The sequence below is a fragment of the Sminthopsis crassicaudata genome, chromosome 3 (genome assembly GCF_048593235.1).
Source record: "Sminthopsis crassicaudata isolate SCR6 chromosome 3, ASM4859323v1, whole genome shotgun sequence".
Taxonomy (NCBI): Eukaryota; Metazoa; Chordata; class Mammalia; order Dasyuromorphia; family Dasyuridae; genus Sminthopsis; species Sminthopsis crassicaudata.
The window spans coordinates 1,155,983-1,171,371 of NC_133619.1; the positions used below are offsets into that span (position 1 = coordinate 1,155,983).

Consider the following 15,389-nt stretch of genomic DNA (forward strand, 5'->3'; position numbering starts at 1 on the left):
CCCAGCCACGGGGCGGAGGATGCCGGGTGTGAGAGAGAAAGCTCCATATGGACGGGTGCCGGGCCGGGGAAGGGCCCAGAACTGCGGCTCGAGCACCAGGGCCAAGGACTGCCTCAGTGCCACGGGTCCCGAAAACTTTTCAAGAAGAGAATAAGGGCTCCAGGGAGCCCCACGTGCCACCACACCCAAAAGAAATGGGTCCTGTGCCCATAGAACCTTTGGGAGCGGGCGTCCTTACCCAGCTCCAGGGAGAGAGAAACTAGAACAAGGTGGCTCCTCGCCGGCCGACTTATCGGGGGCGAAGTGGCCACAAGAGGAGCCCGGGAGATCGGAGAGACCTCGGGGAGCAAACGCGCGATCCCTGCGGCGTGGAGAGGCGGCAGCTGCGGCAGAGGAAGGAGACTCTCCCCCTCCCTGCCCCTTCTCCGGCTTCTCCCATGGCCCGGCTTTAAGCCTGGGGCTCTGACCACCCCCTCTCCGACCTGAGCTGGCAGACCCCTCCCTGGGCAACCTGCTGGCCCCCAGCTCCCGAGAGCTCCCCATCCGGGTGCCCAACCGGCGTCACTGCGGGGAATCCGCCAGCCTCGGCCGTAGCTGAGGCAACTCAGGAAAAGGAGGAGGGGGAGGAGGAGGGGGAGCGGGAGGAGGAGGGGGAGGAGGAGGGGGAGGAGGGGGAGGAGGGGGAGCAGGAGGAGGAGGGGGAGGAGGAGGGCGAGGGGGAGGAGGAGGGGGAGCAGGAGGAGGAGGGGGAGGAGGAGGGTGAGGGGGAGGAGGAGGGGGAGGAGGAGGGCGAGGGGGAGGAGGAGGGCGAGGGGGAGGAGGAGGGGGAGCAGGAGGAGGAGGAGGAGGAGGAGGGGGAGCAGGAGGAGGAGGGGGAGGAGGAGGGGGAGCAGGAGGAGGAGGGGGAGGAGGAGGGGGAGCAGGAGGAGGATGGCCTCCGGGGCCCTGCAGTGATGGCAGAGTCCTCCTAACGGCCTGGGCCCTGGGGCCCTCCGACCCTGGCTTCCGCTCATGGAGTTTGGGTGGAGGGAGCAGAGGAGAGGAGCATGGGAGGGCAGCAGGTGCAGAGAAATGCCCAGGGCCGGGGCGGCCTCAGCTCCTGGGGCGCAGCCAGAAAAAGGGAGGAAGACTCCGGTCCAAATGCTGGCAGCAGGAGGAGGGCGGACCCTGGGAGCTGAGGAGGCCTCAGCAGCTTTAGGACTGCGGCCCACGGTGCCCGGGCACGAGAAACTGGGAGGCCCTGGATGATCTCCCAAGTGACCTTTTCCTCCCCCCTCCTTCCCCACCTATCTTCTTACCCTCTCCCTCCCTCCTCCCTCTTCTCCTTTCCCTCCTCCCCTCCCTCCTCCCTCCTCCCTCCCTTCTCTTCCATAACAGATCTCAGCAAAGCCCAAGACTCCTCCCGATACAACAGCAAAACGACCCTCAACGCATTTGACGAGCTGGACGACGTTCCGGAGACCTCGGTGTAGTCAGCGGCGCCCAGTGGGAGGCCCGTGGCGGGGGAGGGCCCGCAGTCCGAGACCTCTGCCCTTGGTCCCGTGGTGAAGGCCCCGCGATGCCCGGGCCACAGTGCCAGTCTGGCCGCCTGGGGCGGCTCAGGGGGCCGGGGCACAGTGGTTGGGGGCCCCCCTCCGCTCTCAGATCATTGGGAGCCCTGGGGAGTGCGCCCTCAGGGCGCTGGCCCCCGTGGCCGTGTCTGCGGGGAGCCGTGGGACGGTCAGACATTTCAGTCTGGGGTCAGAAGCACTGGGGGGGGCGCTCTCCTGCAGGTTTCCGGCCTCGGGACTTGCTGCCCCAGGCCTGCCGGACCTCCCCGGCCCCGCCCCCAACCCTCCTTCTGCCATCCCGGGGATGGAGCCCCCCAACGGGATGGCAGGCCCCAGGATTGGGGCTTTGGGCAGGGACGGGCGGGGTGCAATGACCGGCCCCCAGGCCCCTTTCCCTCTGCAGCCCAGCCCATTCCTTTGCCCCCCCCCCTTATACTTAGCGGTCAAGCTGTGATACCCCCTCCCCCAAGTGAAGTCTCGGGGCCTGCCGGGCCCAGAGGGGGCCGAGGGCTCCATGTGCAGGAAGGGCTCTCGGATCTGCTTGGGGGGACCAGGGAGCCGGGCTGGGGGGCCCGAGCCGCTGGGACTGGTTCTGTCCCCGAACGCGGCCCTCGGGGATTCCCCAGGCTCCTTTGCAGGGAGGGGGGCCCTGACTGAGAACACAGCTCTGCTTTTCATCCCTCATTTGAGGCCAGAGGGGGAAGAGAACAAGCATCCATTAAGTGCCAGCTGTATACCAGTGCTTATGAAGGGCCCTCCAAGGTGGCTCCTGGGCAGACTTCCTGGGGGAGGGGCCTCCTCAGACCACCTGCTCAAGTCTTTGTTTATCTTTAATCCACTTGACTGCGCCCCTCTGCTGCTGGGAGGGTGCAGGGAGGGTGGGAGACCTTGTACTGTGAACCGACCTCTGGGAGGGCTGAAAAGCCCCGTGTTACCGGCACGAGGGCCCCGGGCCAGCCTTTGCGCCCCCGGAGTGGGCAGTGCCCGTGGTGAGGGGCAGCAGCCCCAGGAGGCCGGCTGGGGGCGCTGTGCCCTGCCAGGGCCTTTACTTGAATCGTAGCTCAGGTTTATAATAAATATTTATTTTCTCTTGGAGGCCCTGCTCTCGTTTTTCCCGCCAGAGCCCAGGGAGCAGAGGCTGGGGGGAGGGGAGGAGTGATGGAGCTGGTGCTGGGGGGGGGGCGGAGGTGGCCCAGCCCACCTAGGGCGCCGGGCAGTTGAGGCTCCTGGCGCTCAGCGTCACCTTGAGGGTCTTGGCAAAGGCTTCTCCCTTCTCGTAGTAGGCGGCCTCGTTCACAAACACGGGGTACACCGGGCCGGGCCCCTCAAAGGGAATGGTCTTCCCGTCCACCGTGAGGAACGCGGGGTCCCCAGGGTTCAGCAGCTTCCAGTCCTGGTCCTTTCCCCAAGGGGCGGGGGACGAGATGGAACAGTGAGCTCCGGCAGCTTCCCTCCCGGGCCCTTCTCCTACCAGATCCCCCCGACAAGGGAGCTGGGGGCCCGGGAGGGGCCACGACCAGGGCCGGCTTGCACTCTGACACTGCCCAGCCCTGTTCTGTTCTCAGCCGGCAGGGAGGACGGGGACCCTGGGCCCATTTTACAGACGGAGAGGGCCCCGAGGTGGAGGAAGTGATTTGCAGTGGGCAGCCTGGGTAATGGTTTCAGGGACGGGTATCTTAGCTCCCCTGGACCTCGGCTTCCTCATCTGTAAAAGGGGGGGGGCAATGGCCAAGACCATCCGGGAGGCAAGAGCCAGGGCTGTTTCCTGTGGCTTCTCAGCATGGCGCCCTCAGCCAGATGCCCGCTGCAGAAGGATGGCCGGGCCCAGGGGCCCTTGGAGCCAGCTTTCAGTGCCCTCTCCTGCCAGGGCTGATGGGAGAGCCCAGAGAGGAAGGAGCACGGCCTGGGGCCCCTCTTACTCCCCAGCCGGCTCTCTGGCGACCTCCCGTCCCACTCCAGCCATGTCCACTCCGAGCCCCTGCCCAGCAATGGGCTCCCCATCTCCCCCGAAGTGGCCGGCAGTGCCCCGGCTTGGCCTAGTGGCCAGCCCTGACCACCAGCCAGCCCTGACCACCGACCGGCCCTGACCACCGACCGGCCCTGACCACTGACCGGCCCTGACCACTGACCGGCCCTGACCACCGACCGGCCCTGACCACTGACTGGCCCTGAACACTGACCGGCCCTGACCACTGACCATCCCTGACCACCAATTGGCCCTGATCACTGACCAGCTCTGACCACAGACCGGCTCTGACCACCGGCCGGTCCTGACCATTGACCAGCCCTGACCACCGACCGGCTCTGACCACTGGCTGGCCCTGACCACTGACCAGCCTTGACCACCGGCCGGTCCTGACCTCTGACCAGCTCTGACCACCGGCCTCTCTGGCTCTTCCAGGCCCTCCCCTCCGGGTCAGAACCCAGACGAGCCCCGCCTGCCCCCCCTCCCCTGAACTTTACCTGCAGGCTGGGGTGGATCATGGCTGCGATCTCCCCGTCCTTCTTGCGGGGGGTAGTCCACTTTCTCCGTGACCTGGTAAGCCTCCAGCGAGCAGGGAGGAAATTCTCTTCCTAGAAAGAGCACAGTCGTGGTGCCCGGGGCCTGCTCGGGAAGGGCAGCAGGAGCCCCGCGGGGCTCACACATGGTGAAAGGTCATCCGAGTCTTTTGGCCCCTGTGGCTCAGGGGCTGTGGCTCAGCCATCAGCCTGTGGTTCCTGTGGGCCCCCTCGCCTCCCCTGGGCTCCTCCCATCCTTCCCACTGGCTGTCCAAAGACCCCCCACCCCGGGGGTCTTTCCTCCCTTCCCTTCCTCCCCCAGGGGCTCCCTCTGGGCACGAGGATCTCCCTGACCCCCAATGACCTCCCCTGGATGTTCTCTGGACATCTTTGGACAAGGTATGTCTGCCCCTGGAGGAAGGTCAGAGGTCAGAAGGAGCCAGGGTCATTCGCTCTCTCAGACCACACAGGCCTGGGCCCTAACACCGCCCGTCCCCCCTCCCGCCCTCAGCCAGGCTCCTCCGGGCAGGGGAAGGGGCGAGCTCTGGGAGCTGCAGGAACAGGGTAAGAAGGTTGGGAAGCGGGGACTGGACCAGAGTGCCTCGGACCCTTCCCCCGGTGCCCCCGGGGGGCCAGCGCCTCCGCCGGCCGCTGACCCCTCTGCCTCCCGCTGCAGGTCAGCCGGGAGGGGCTTCGGGGCCGTCGGGGAGGCTGCGGCTCCTGGCCCGGGGGTCCCTCTCCGTACCCTCGCAGCTCCCAGGGAAGCTTACCTCACTCACAGCCCTGCTGGACTCGACTTACCCTCATTGAAATACTGGATGAAATCCAGGGCGTGTCCGACTATTCTCCTCATCCGGTCCAGAATGTCGGCTCTGAGAACCCCCTGAGGCTGGGGGCCAACCTCGATGCCTGGGGGGAGAAGGCCCCCGGGGTGTGTGAGGGGACCCTGCGTCCTCCGGCCGGAGGGGGGGGAGATGTCTTGCATTTCCGGACCTCGTCCGAGTGGCTGATGGACTGCCATGTCTACACCTGACCTGGGAGCTGGGCGTCCTCATGCCCAGGGTGGGGGTCTGTGCACAGGGTGCTCCCTGCCCCCTGGCCCGTGCAAGGGGCTGCTGCCCGGGACAGACAATGGCGCTCGTGGCCCAGCTCCGCCCCAACTTCCCAGAGGCATCCCTACTGGGCAGCGCCCAGGGGCTGGTCTAAGTGCTTTGGGATCACTCCCAGTCAAGGAATTGCAGAGAAACCAAGGAACAGATTCCCACGTGTGGGGGTCTCCCTGAGGTGGAGGTGGCCCAGAGGAGTCCAGGGAGGGGCGCAGGGCAGGGCACAGAACACAGGACGTTCTGGCTGGTTCCGGGGCATCGGCCGGACCTCTGCAGAACCTGCCTCCGGAGCTGGGCCAAGAGGAGAACGAGGAGGTTCTGGACAAGCCCCTGGGGGAGGGCAGTCAGGGCGGGCTCCGGGGGCTGCCCCCTCTCATTCCCACCAGAAGCGCGTCCCGGAGGGACTCACCCACGGGATGCTTGGCCACGGAGCGCGTGGTGCCGTACTTGAGGGTGGGGTGGTCGATGAGGTACACGAAGCAGGGCAGGGGGGCCAGACGGCTCTGCAAGGGAGGCGAGGAGACGGGGAGAACCAAGCCCACAGGGTGGCCGGGCCGTGACTGACCGGGGCTCGAGCCCGTGGGCCCAACCCCACCCACAGAGAGCTGGGAAGCCGGGCCTGAAAGGTGGCGGATGGCCACAGGAGCCCCGGCCCCATCAAAGGAAGGCCTCGTCCCAGACCCCCGCCTCTCCCAGGGCTCGAGCACAGACGCTGCTGGGGAAGAGGCCGGAGGCCGCCTCAGAACCGGGGCCTTCCCACCAGCCTTCCCTCCTGCCCCCGTGACCCCAGCCCCCTCAACTCTGGCATTTCCTCTGGCTGGCCGTCCTCCATGGAACACTGCGCCTTCCACTGGGCTCCCTGCAAGTCCCAGCTACAATCTGCCTTGTACAGGGGTCTTCCCCAGCCCCTGGTCAGCACTGGCCATGCCTGAGGGAAGTACTGGTGGGACCATCTCTGCCTCAAGGGGGCCCCGGGTTCCCAAGTAAAGGGGCTTCAGGTTCCCGAGGGGGCTTCAGGTTCCTGAGTGATGGGGCTTCAGGTTCCTGAGTGAAGGAGCTTCAGGTTCCCGAGTGAGGGGGCTTCAGGTTCCTGAGTGAGGGGACCCCAGGTTCCTGAGTGAGGGGACCCCAGGTTCCTGAGTGAGGGGGTTTCAGGTTCCTGAGTGAGGGGGCTTCAGGTTCCTGAGTGAGGGGACCCCAGGTTCCTGAGTGAGGGGGTTTCAGGTTCCTGAGTGAGGGGGCTTCAGGTTCCTGAGTGAGGGGACCCCAGGTTCCTGAGAGAGGGGGCTTCAGGGTCCTGAGTGAGGGGGTTTCAGGTTCCTGAGTGAGGGGACCCCAGGTTCCTGAGTGAGGGGGTTTCAGGTTCCTGAGTGAGGGGGCTTCAGGTTCCTGAGTGAGGGGACCCCAGGTTCCTGAGTGAGGGGGCTTCAGGTTCCTGAGTGAGGGGGCCCTGAGCTCCTGAGAGAGGGGGCTTCAGGTTCCTGAGTGAGGGGGCTTCAGGTTCCTGAGTGAGGGGGCTTCAGGTTCCTGAGTGAGGGGGCTTCAGCTTCCTGAGTGAGGGGGCTTCAGGTTCCTGAGTGAGGGGGCTCCAGGCTCCTGAGGGGACCCCGGGTTCCCAAGTGAGGGGCCTTTTGTACTTGTGGACTTTTGATTACAGCCCCGCCCCAGGTGGTGGTCTCATAACTCAGTTACTGAATCCAGTCAGAAGCCCCCGAGGCCATATTTCCCCAACAAAAGGACTTAACTGTTCTCAGCTGACAGGGGAGCTCCTCTGGGGGCAGCCCGCCATAATGGCGTCGTTCTAGCCCTTCGGGTCAGCCCGCTGGCCACTCAGGAGCCTCTTGCAACTCCAAAGTCTTTCAGATTTAGCCCCCCCACTTGCCAGGCCTTAATGGCGTCTTCCTCCTGGTTAACGGGGAGCTCCTCGAGGGGGCTAAAGCCCCTTTCCCTGCAACCTTCTCGTGGGTTTAATGCACTTTTAGCAGCACTAAAATTCCCTCGGGGCTCTAAGCCGGCTCCAAAGCTCCCGGGGTCTCCCACCCACAGCACTCCGCTGCTGCGCAGGTGGCGGACGGACGCCGGGACACCCGGGCCCCGCGAGTTACCTTAATGTAATGGAACATCTGTATGAGCAGGTCGTCCCGGGGCGTCTCCAGAATCAGCGCGCAGCCCATGTTGGCCGTGGTGTTGTGGAGGTCCAGAATCACGTCGTAGGCGTCCGCGCCGCCCTTGGGCCCGAACAAGCGCTGGATTTCCTGGGCCCGGCCGACTTCGTAAGGAGAGTCCTCGGTCACCTCCTCGCTGGGAGCAGAGAGAGACAAGGTCAAGCTGACCCGGAAATCAGCGCCGACTTCACTGGCCCCGCCCAGGACTTGCCCCCACCTCTCAGCGGCTGGGGGGCCGAGAGGAAGGGGCGTCCCGGGGGTCCTCGTAGCATGAGAGAACATAGAAGCATCCCCTTCCCCCTTTAACCTGGACCCTACGTCGACTTGGCCTTCAAGGCCCTCTGCCAAGTGCTTCTCTCCATAGCCCTGAGCCCCGGCCGGAGAATGTTGTGGCAAAATGCTGTCATTTTAAACCATCTCTGCTCCTTTCTAGAAGCTCCCCCCTCCCTCCTCTTAAGAGAATCCCAACCAAACACTCACAACCACACACACACTCACACACTCACACACACACACACACTCACACATTCACACACACACTCACTCACACACAGACACACACTCACACACTCACACACACTCTCACACACTCACATACACACTCACACACACACACACTCACACACTCTCACACACACACACTCTCACACAGTCACATACACACACTCACACACACACACACACTCTCACACACTCACATACACACTCACACACACACAGTCACACACTCTCACACTCTCACACACACAGACACACACACTCTCACACACTCACATACACACTCACACACACACACACTCACACACTCTCACACACACACTCTCACACAGTCACATACACACACTCACACACACTCACACACTCTCACACACACACACACTCTCACACACACAGACACACACACTCACACACTCTCACACACTCACACACTCTCACACACACACAGACACACACACTCTCACACACTCACATACACACTCACACACACACACTCAGTCCCATGGGGCCCCAGAAGGCAGCCACGTCTCCCTTGCAGTTCTCAGCCCACTTTGGCCAGAGTGGGCTCCCCCCTCCACACTTCCCTCTCCAGGGGTCGCTGCTCAGGGCTCCTGCACAGGGGGCTGAGAGGGAGCCACCACAGGGGCAGAGACGCAGGAGCTGGGCAGGGAGGAGCCAGCTCTGGGCACCCAGAGGCGGGTGCAGAGTGAGGGGACCGGCTGAGATGGGGAGCCCGGGAGGTGGTGCGGGGCCCTGGGCACTAAGGGAGAGTCCGGAAGAGAGGAGGGTTTAAGGACTCTGTGTGTGCGGCTGGAGACACCGCTGGGGGTCTGGCCAGCCATTGGCAGCAGAGATCGCCAGCATTTATCCGAGGCCTTCTCGGGCAGGGCACTGGGCCAAGGGCACAGGGGGCTGGTGGCACAGGGAGGCTGGTGGCACAGGGAGGCCAGTGTCACAGGCAGCCACAGGGAGGCTGGTGGCACTGAAGGGCACTGGGAGGCCGGTAGCACTGGGAGGCATAGGAGGCATGGGGAGGCCGGTGGCACAGGGAGGCCAGTGGCACAGAGGGCACAGGGAGGCTGGTGGCACTGAGGGGCACAGGGAGGCTGGTGGCACTGAGGGGCACTGGGAGGCTGGCACTGGGAGGCCGGTAGCACTGGGAGGCATAGGAGGCACGGGGGGGCCAGTGGCACAGGGAGGCCAGTGGCACAGAGGGCACAGGGAGGCTGGTGGCACTGAGGGGCACTGGGAGGCTGGGGGCACTGGGAGGCCGGTAGCACTGGGAGGCATAGGAGGCACGGGGGGGCCAGTGGCACAGGGAGGCCAGTGGCACAGAGGGCACAGGGAGGCTGGTGGCACTGAGGGGCACTGGGAGGCTGGCACTGGGAGGCCGGTAGCACTGGGAGGCATAGGAGGCACGGGGGGGCCAGTGGCACAGGGAGGCCAGTGGCACAGAGGGCACAGGGAGGCTGGTGGCACTGAGGGGCACTGGGAGGCTGGGGGCACTGGGAGGCCGGTAGCACTGGGAGGCATAGGAGGCACGGGGGGGCTGGTGGCACAGGGAGCACAGGGAGGCTGGTGGCACTGAGGGGCACTGGGAGGCCGGTAGCACTGGGAGGCATAGGAGGCACGGGGAGGCCAGTGGCACAGGGAGGCCAGTGGCACAGAGGGCACAGGGAGGCTGGTGGCACTGAGGGGCACTGGGAGGCTGGCACTGGGAGGCCGGTAGCACTGGGAGGCATAGGAGGCACGGGGGGGGCCAGTGGCACAGGGAGGCCAGTGGCACAGAGGGCACAGGGAGGCTGGTGGCACTGAGGGGCACTGGGAGGCTGGGGCACTGGGAGGCCGGTAGCACTGGGAGGCATAGGAGGCACGGGGGGGCTGGTGGCACAGGGAGCACAGGGAGGCTGGTGGCACTGAGGGGCACTGGGAGGCCGGTAGCACTGGGAGGCATAGGAGGCACGGGGGGGCCAGTGGCACAGGGAGGCCAGTGGCACAGAGGGCACAGGGAGGCTGGTGGCACTGAGGGGCACTGGGAGGCTGGCACTGGGAGGCCGGTAGCACTGGGAGGCATAGGAGGCACGGGGGGGGCCAGTGGCACAGGGAGGCCAGTGGCACAGAGGGCACAGGGAGGCTGGTGGCACTGAGGGGCACTGGGAGGCTGGGGGCACTGGGAGGCCGGTAGCACTGGGAGGCATAGGAGGCACGGGGGGGCTGGTGGCACAGGGAGCACAGGGAGGCTGGTGGCACTGAGGGGCACTGGGAGGCCGGTAGCACTGGGAGGCATAGGAGGCACGGGGAGGCCAGTGGCACAGGGAGGCCAGTGGCACAGAGGGCACAGGGAGGCTGGTGGCACTGAGGGGCACTGGGAGGCTGGCACTGGGAGGCCGGTAGCACTGGGAGGCATAGGAGGCACGGGGGGGGCCAGTGGCACAGGGAGGCCAGTGGCACAGAGGGCACAGGGAGGCTGGTGGCACTGAGGGGCACTGGGAGGCTGGGGGCACTGGGAGGCCGGTAGCACTGGGAGGCATAGGAGGCACGGGGGGCTGGTGGCACAGGGAGCACAGGGAGGCTGGTGGCACTGAGGGGCACTGGGAGGCCGGTAGCACTGGGAGGCATAGGAGGCACGGGGAGGCCAGTGGCACAGGGAGGCCAGTGGCACAGAGGGCACAGGGAGGCTGGTGGCACTGAGGGGCACTGGGAGGCTGGCACTGGGAGGCCGGTAGCACTGGGAGGCATAGGAGGCACGGGGGGGGCCAGTGGCACAGGGAGGCCAGTGGCACAGAGGGCACAGGGAGGCTGGTGGCACTGAGGGGCACTGGGAGGCTGGGGGCACTGGGAGGCCGGTAGCACTGGGAGGCATAGGAGGCACGGGGGGGCTGGTGGCACAGGGAGCACAGGGAGGCTGGTGGCACTGAGGGGCACTGGGAGGCCGGTAGCACTGGGAGGCATAGGAGGCACGGGGAGGCCAGTGGCACTGGGAGGCCAGTGGCACAGAGGGCACAGGGAGGCTGGTGGCACTGAGGGGCACTGGAGGCCGGTAGCACTGGAGGCATAGGAGGCACGGGGAGGCCAGTGGCACAGGGAGGCCAGTGGCACAGAGGGCACAGGGAGGCTGGTGGCACTGAGGGCACTGGGAGGCTGGCACTGGAGGCCGGTAGCACTGGGAGGCATAGGAGGCACGGGGGGGCCAGTGGCACAGGGAGGCCAGTGGCACAGAGGGCACAGGGAGGCTGGTGGCACTGAGGGGCACTGGGAGGCCGGTAGCACTGGGAGGCATAGGAGGCACGGGGGGGCCGGTGGCACTGGGCGTCCAGTCCCAATCGGTGACCTCTGAAGGCAGATCGGCTTCCACGGCTTCCAGCCGGCACTTTCCAAAGTTCACCATACGAAGCTGGGAAGTCCTTTGGGTGGCCATGGGTCAAAGATCGGTAAGGAGCTGAGAGGCCCCGGTGCGGCCGGGCCTGCTCCTCCCCAGCCCCCCACGCCCCTTACCTCAGGTGAGCGGAGTCGAAGGCTCGGTTCAGGTCGCAGTCGATGTACCTGGAGCCTCTCTGCACGGCTCGGGGGTTGGCCAGAAAGGGCTTCACCTGCAGCCCAGCTCTCTGGACCTCGGCCCCGTTTTCTTCCCAGTGCTTCACCAGAAACACCCCGGAGAGCTCGTTGCCGTGGGTGCCGCCAAAGATCGCCACCCTCCTCAAGGGGCTCTGGGCTCCCAGCAGGGTGGCCATTCTGCCAGCTGTGCCAAGCCAAAGAGACTCCCGGTCACCGCAGGCGGCTGCCGGGCACCGGGACGGCCTGGACAAAGTTCCTCCGGGAGGCCCGGTTGCTGCCGCCACTCCCTCCTCCCGCCCTCCTCCCCTCATTTACCATATTTGGAGCTTAAGAGCAAATGTCAACTCAAGATACTGCCTGTGGCTGGACTGGGACTCCCTCAGATGGTCAGCAGCCTAAGTGCAAGCCGGCGGAGCAGGAGCCGGACTGCACAGCCGGCGGCCCAGGGCCCGCCGTGACAGACGGGACGGGTGAGGGGGTGGGCGGAGCCTCCCAGCTGTGGGTCGTGACAACCCGAAAGAGCTGCAAATGGGCCTTGGCTGGCACAGGTGCTGCTTGTGGACTGGGAATGACATAAATTGGAGGCAGAGGGAAGAGGAGGGAGGTCAGAGAACGTGGTGGCCTCTCGGTCTCCTTGCATCCTCCTCCTCCTCCTCCTTTCACATGAAGGGATCCCCGCTACAGGTCTGAGTTGGGGGCTCCAGGAACCCCCGGGCTCCCCATTCGCCCAGGGTCTCCCTTCGTCCCACGCCCTCCCCTCTGAGGGCCCGTAGCCTCGATGTAGCAGCTCAAGTGGGTATTTCACACAAAAGCAGCCCGCCCACTGGCTCCTTCACTGGACGAGACTCAGTGGTTTGGGGTTCAAAAGAGATCTTTGTTGGGTTTGTAGTTTGGATTCAAATTCACTTTTTCGGGATCCTTTCCTCAGCCAAGTGCTGTTCGTTCCTGATAAAACGAGGAAGTTCTCTGCACGCAGGAGCCGCTGAGGGGGGCGCCGAGGCCCTGCCGACAGGAGCCCCCCCAGGCTGCCCGCAAAACTCCCCCCAATTAGATGGAAGCCCAGGAGGAAATGGTCAAAGGTGTGAGTAAAACGAAAGCCGACATCAGGTGAATGTAGCTCCCTAATCACTATGCAGCCAGAAGTCTGATTCCACTGGTCTGATCTGACCTCCTCAATTAATAAATGGGGAAACGGAGCCCGGCAGCTGGTGCCGCTGTCAGAGAGCCAGCAAGGAAGAGAAAACTTATAAGGGTTTGTGATCCCCCCAACCACGCTGGGCTGGAGGTGATCTTTACAGATGAGAAGGTAGAGGCAGACAGAGGGCAAGTCCTCGGCGTCTGAGCCCTTTGTTCTCGGGCTCCCATCGAGTCTCCTGCAGGCCCCTCCACTCGGCGACGCGACTGTGACAAGCTCGGGCTCCAGCGGGCTCGACGTCCCATCATCGCTTCTCGAGCCCAGTTCCATTAGGAAATGGCCACCAGCCCCCGATGCCCTGGCTGCCAGGGATAGAGAGCGGGCCCGGGGTCCCAGCCTGGCTGGCACATCCCAGGCCTCAGGAGCGGCTCCGAGCTTCAGAGAAGGGTCCGATCCCACTCAAGAGTCTCACTGAGGCCATAGGCCCGGCTCTGGTAAGCCCCGCGAGGGCAGAGGCTGGGGCCTCTAGGGGCCACTTGCTCCGACTGTGGTCATACACACTTCCCTCCCTCCCCTTCCATCGCCACGGACGAGATGATTCCTTCACCCCAAAGGATCTGCCTTATGTGGGAGCCAGGCCCTCCTCTGGAGGCTTGTCCCAACCCCTGAACGGATCAGCCAAGCTAGCCTCCGGAGGACTGGGCCCAAGCATGCCGGTGCCGACGGCTCCCCCGTTTCCAGAAGTGCCTCCCTCCCCCACGGCGCCTGTGGGGCACGTGGTTGGCGCTTGGCCTGTGCTCTGGAGAAGGACCGTGAAATAGAGGAGGGAGGGAGGCCTGCGCCAGAGGGGAGGGAGGGCTGCGCCAGAGGGGAGGGAGGCCTGCGCCAGAGGGGAGGGAGGCCTGCGCCAGAGGGGAGGGAGGCCTGCGCCAGAGGGGAGGGAGGCCTGCGCCAGGAGGGAGGGAGGCCTGCGCCAGGAGGGAGGGAGGCCTGCGCCAGGAGGGAGGGAGGCCTGCGCCAGGAGGGAGGGAGGCCTGCGCCAGAGGGGAGGGAGGCCTGCGCCAGGAGGGAGGGAGGCCTGCGCCAGAGGGGAGGGAGGGCTGCGCCAGAGGGGAGGGAGGGCTGCGCCAGGAGGGAGGGAGGCCTGCGCCAGAGGGGAGGGAGGGCTGCGCAGAGGGGAGGGAGGGCTGCGCCAGGAGGGAGGGAGGCCTGCGCCAGAGGGGAGGGAGGGCCTGCGCCAGAGGGGAGGGAGGGCTGCGCCAGAGGGAGGGAGGCCTGCGGCCAGGAGGGGAGGGAGGGCTGCGCCAGGAGGGAGGGAGGCCTGCGCCAGAGGGGGAGGGAGGCCTGCGCCAGGAGGGAGGGAGGCCTGCGCCAGGAGGGAGGGAGGCCTGCGCCAGGAGGGAGGGAGGGCTGCGCCAGGAGGGAGGGAGGCCTGCGCCAGAGGGGAGGGAGGGCTGCGCCAGGAGGGAGGGAGGCCTGCGCCAGGAGGGAGGGAGGCCTGCGCCAGGAAGGGAGGGAGGCCTGCGCCAGAGGGGAGGGAGGGCTGCGCCAGAGGGGAGGGAGGGCTGCGCCAGAGGGGAGGGAGGGCTGCGCCAGAGGGGAGGGAGGCCTGCGCCAGAGGGGAGGGAGGGCTGCGCCAGAGGGGAGGGAGGGCTGCGCCAGGAGGGAGGGAGGCCTGCGCCAGAGGGGAGGGAGGGCTGCGCCAGAGGGGAGGGAGGAGCTGCGCCAGAGGAGGGAGGGCTGCGCCAGGAGGGAGGGAGGCCTTGCGCCAGAGGGGAGGGAGGCCTGCGCCATGAGGGAGGGAGGCCTGCGCCAGAGGGGAGGGAGGCCTGCGCCAGGAGGGAGGGAGGCCTGCGCCAGGAGGGAGGGAGGCCTGCGCCAGAGGGGAGGGAGGGCTGCGCCAGAGGGGAGGGAGGGCTGCGCCAGAGGGGGAGGGAGGGCTGCGCCAGAGGGGAGGGAGGGCTGCGCCAGGAGGGAGGGAGGCCTGCGCCAGAGGGGAGGGAGGCCTGCGCCAGGAGGGAGGGAGGCCTGCGCCAGAGGGGAGGGAGGGCTGCGCCAGGAGGGAGGGAGGCCTGCGCCAGAGGGGAGGGAGGGCTGCGCCAGAGGGGAGGGAGGGCCTGCGCCAGGAGGGAGGGAGGCCTGCGCCAGAGGGGAGGGAGGCCTGCGCCAGAGGGGAGGGAGGGCTGCGCCAGAGGGAGGGAGGCCTGCGCCAGGAGGGAGGGAGGGCTGCGCCAGGAGGGAGGGAGGCCTGCGCCAGAGGGGAGGGAGGCCTGCGCCAGAGGGAGGGAGGCCTGCGCCAGGAGGGAGGGAGGCTGCGCCAGGAGGGAGGGAGGGCTGCGCCAGGAGGGAGGAGGCCTGCGCCAGAGGGGAGGAGGCCTGCGCCAGAGGGGAGGGGAGGCCTGCGCCAGGAGGGAGGGAGGCCTGCGCCAGGAGGGAGGGAGGGCTGAGGGGGAGGAGGAGGGCGAGGGGGAGGAGGAGGGGGAGCAGGAGGAGGAGGGGGAGGAGGAGGGCGAGGGGGAGGAGGAGGGGGAGCAGGAGGAGGAGGAGGAGGAGGAGGGGGAGCAGGAGGAGGAGGGGGAGGAGGAGGGGGAGCAGGAGGAGGAGGGGGAGGAGGAGGGGGAGCAGGAGGAGGATGGCCTCCGGGGCCCTGCAGTGATGGCAGAGTCCTCCTAACGGCCTGGGCCCTGGGGCCCTCCGACCCTGGCTTCCGCTCATGGAGTTTGGGTGGAGGGAGCAGAGGAGAGGAGCATGGGAGGGCAGCAGGTGCAGAGAAATGCCCAGGGCCGGGGCGGCCTCAGCTCCTGGGGCGCAGCCAGAAAAAGGGAGGAAGACTCCGGTCCAAATGCTGGCAGCAGGAGGAGGGCGGACCCTGGGAGCTGAG

General features: G+C 66.6%; 2 protein-coding genes across 2 annotated transcripts in view; one reads left to right on the forward strand and one right to left on the reverse strand.

Moving 5' to 3' along the window:
• The window catches only part of TRPV3 (transient receptor potential cation channel subfamily V member 3), a 37,001-nt gene extending 34,356 nt beyond the window's left edge, over positions 1 to 2,645 (forward strand). The window contains 1 exon segment of the mRNA XM_074297760.1: positions 1,378 to 2,645. Within this exon segment, the coding sequence (XP_074153861.1) occupies positions 1,378 to 1,472 (95 nt within the window). The 3' untranslated portion in view covers positions 1,473 to 2,645.
• LOC141560089 (aspartoacylase-like) lies at positions 2,612 to 11,657 on the reverse strand. Its single transcript, XM_074297761.1, is given in 7 exon segments — positions 2,612 to 2,949; positions 4,014 to 4,064; positions 4,066 to 4,124; positions 4,851 to 4,958; positions 5,565 to 5,658; positions 7,261 to 7,456; positions 11,314 to 11,657. Coding segments are annotated over 7 exon segments (942 nt in total). The 5' UTR covers positions 11,550 to 11,657; the 3' UTR covers positions 2,612 to 2,751.
• Between the last annotated feature and the right edge of the window lie 3,732 nt (positions 11,658 to 15,389).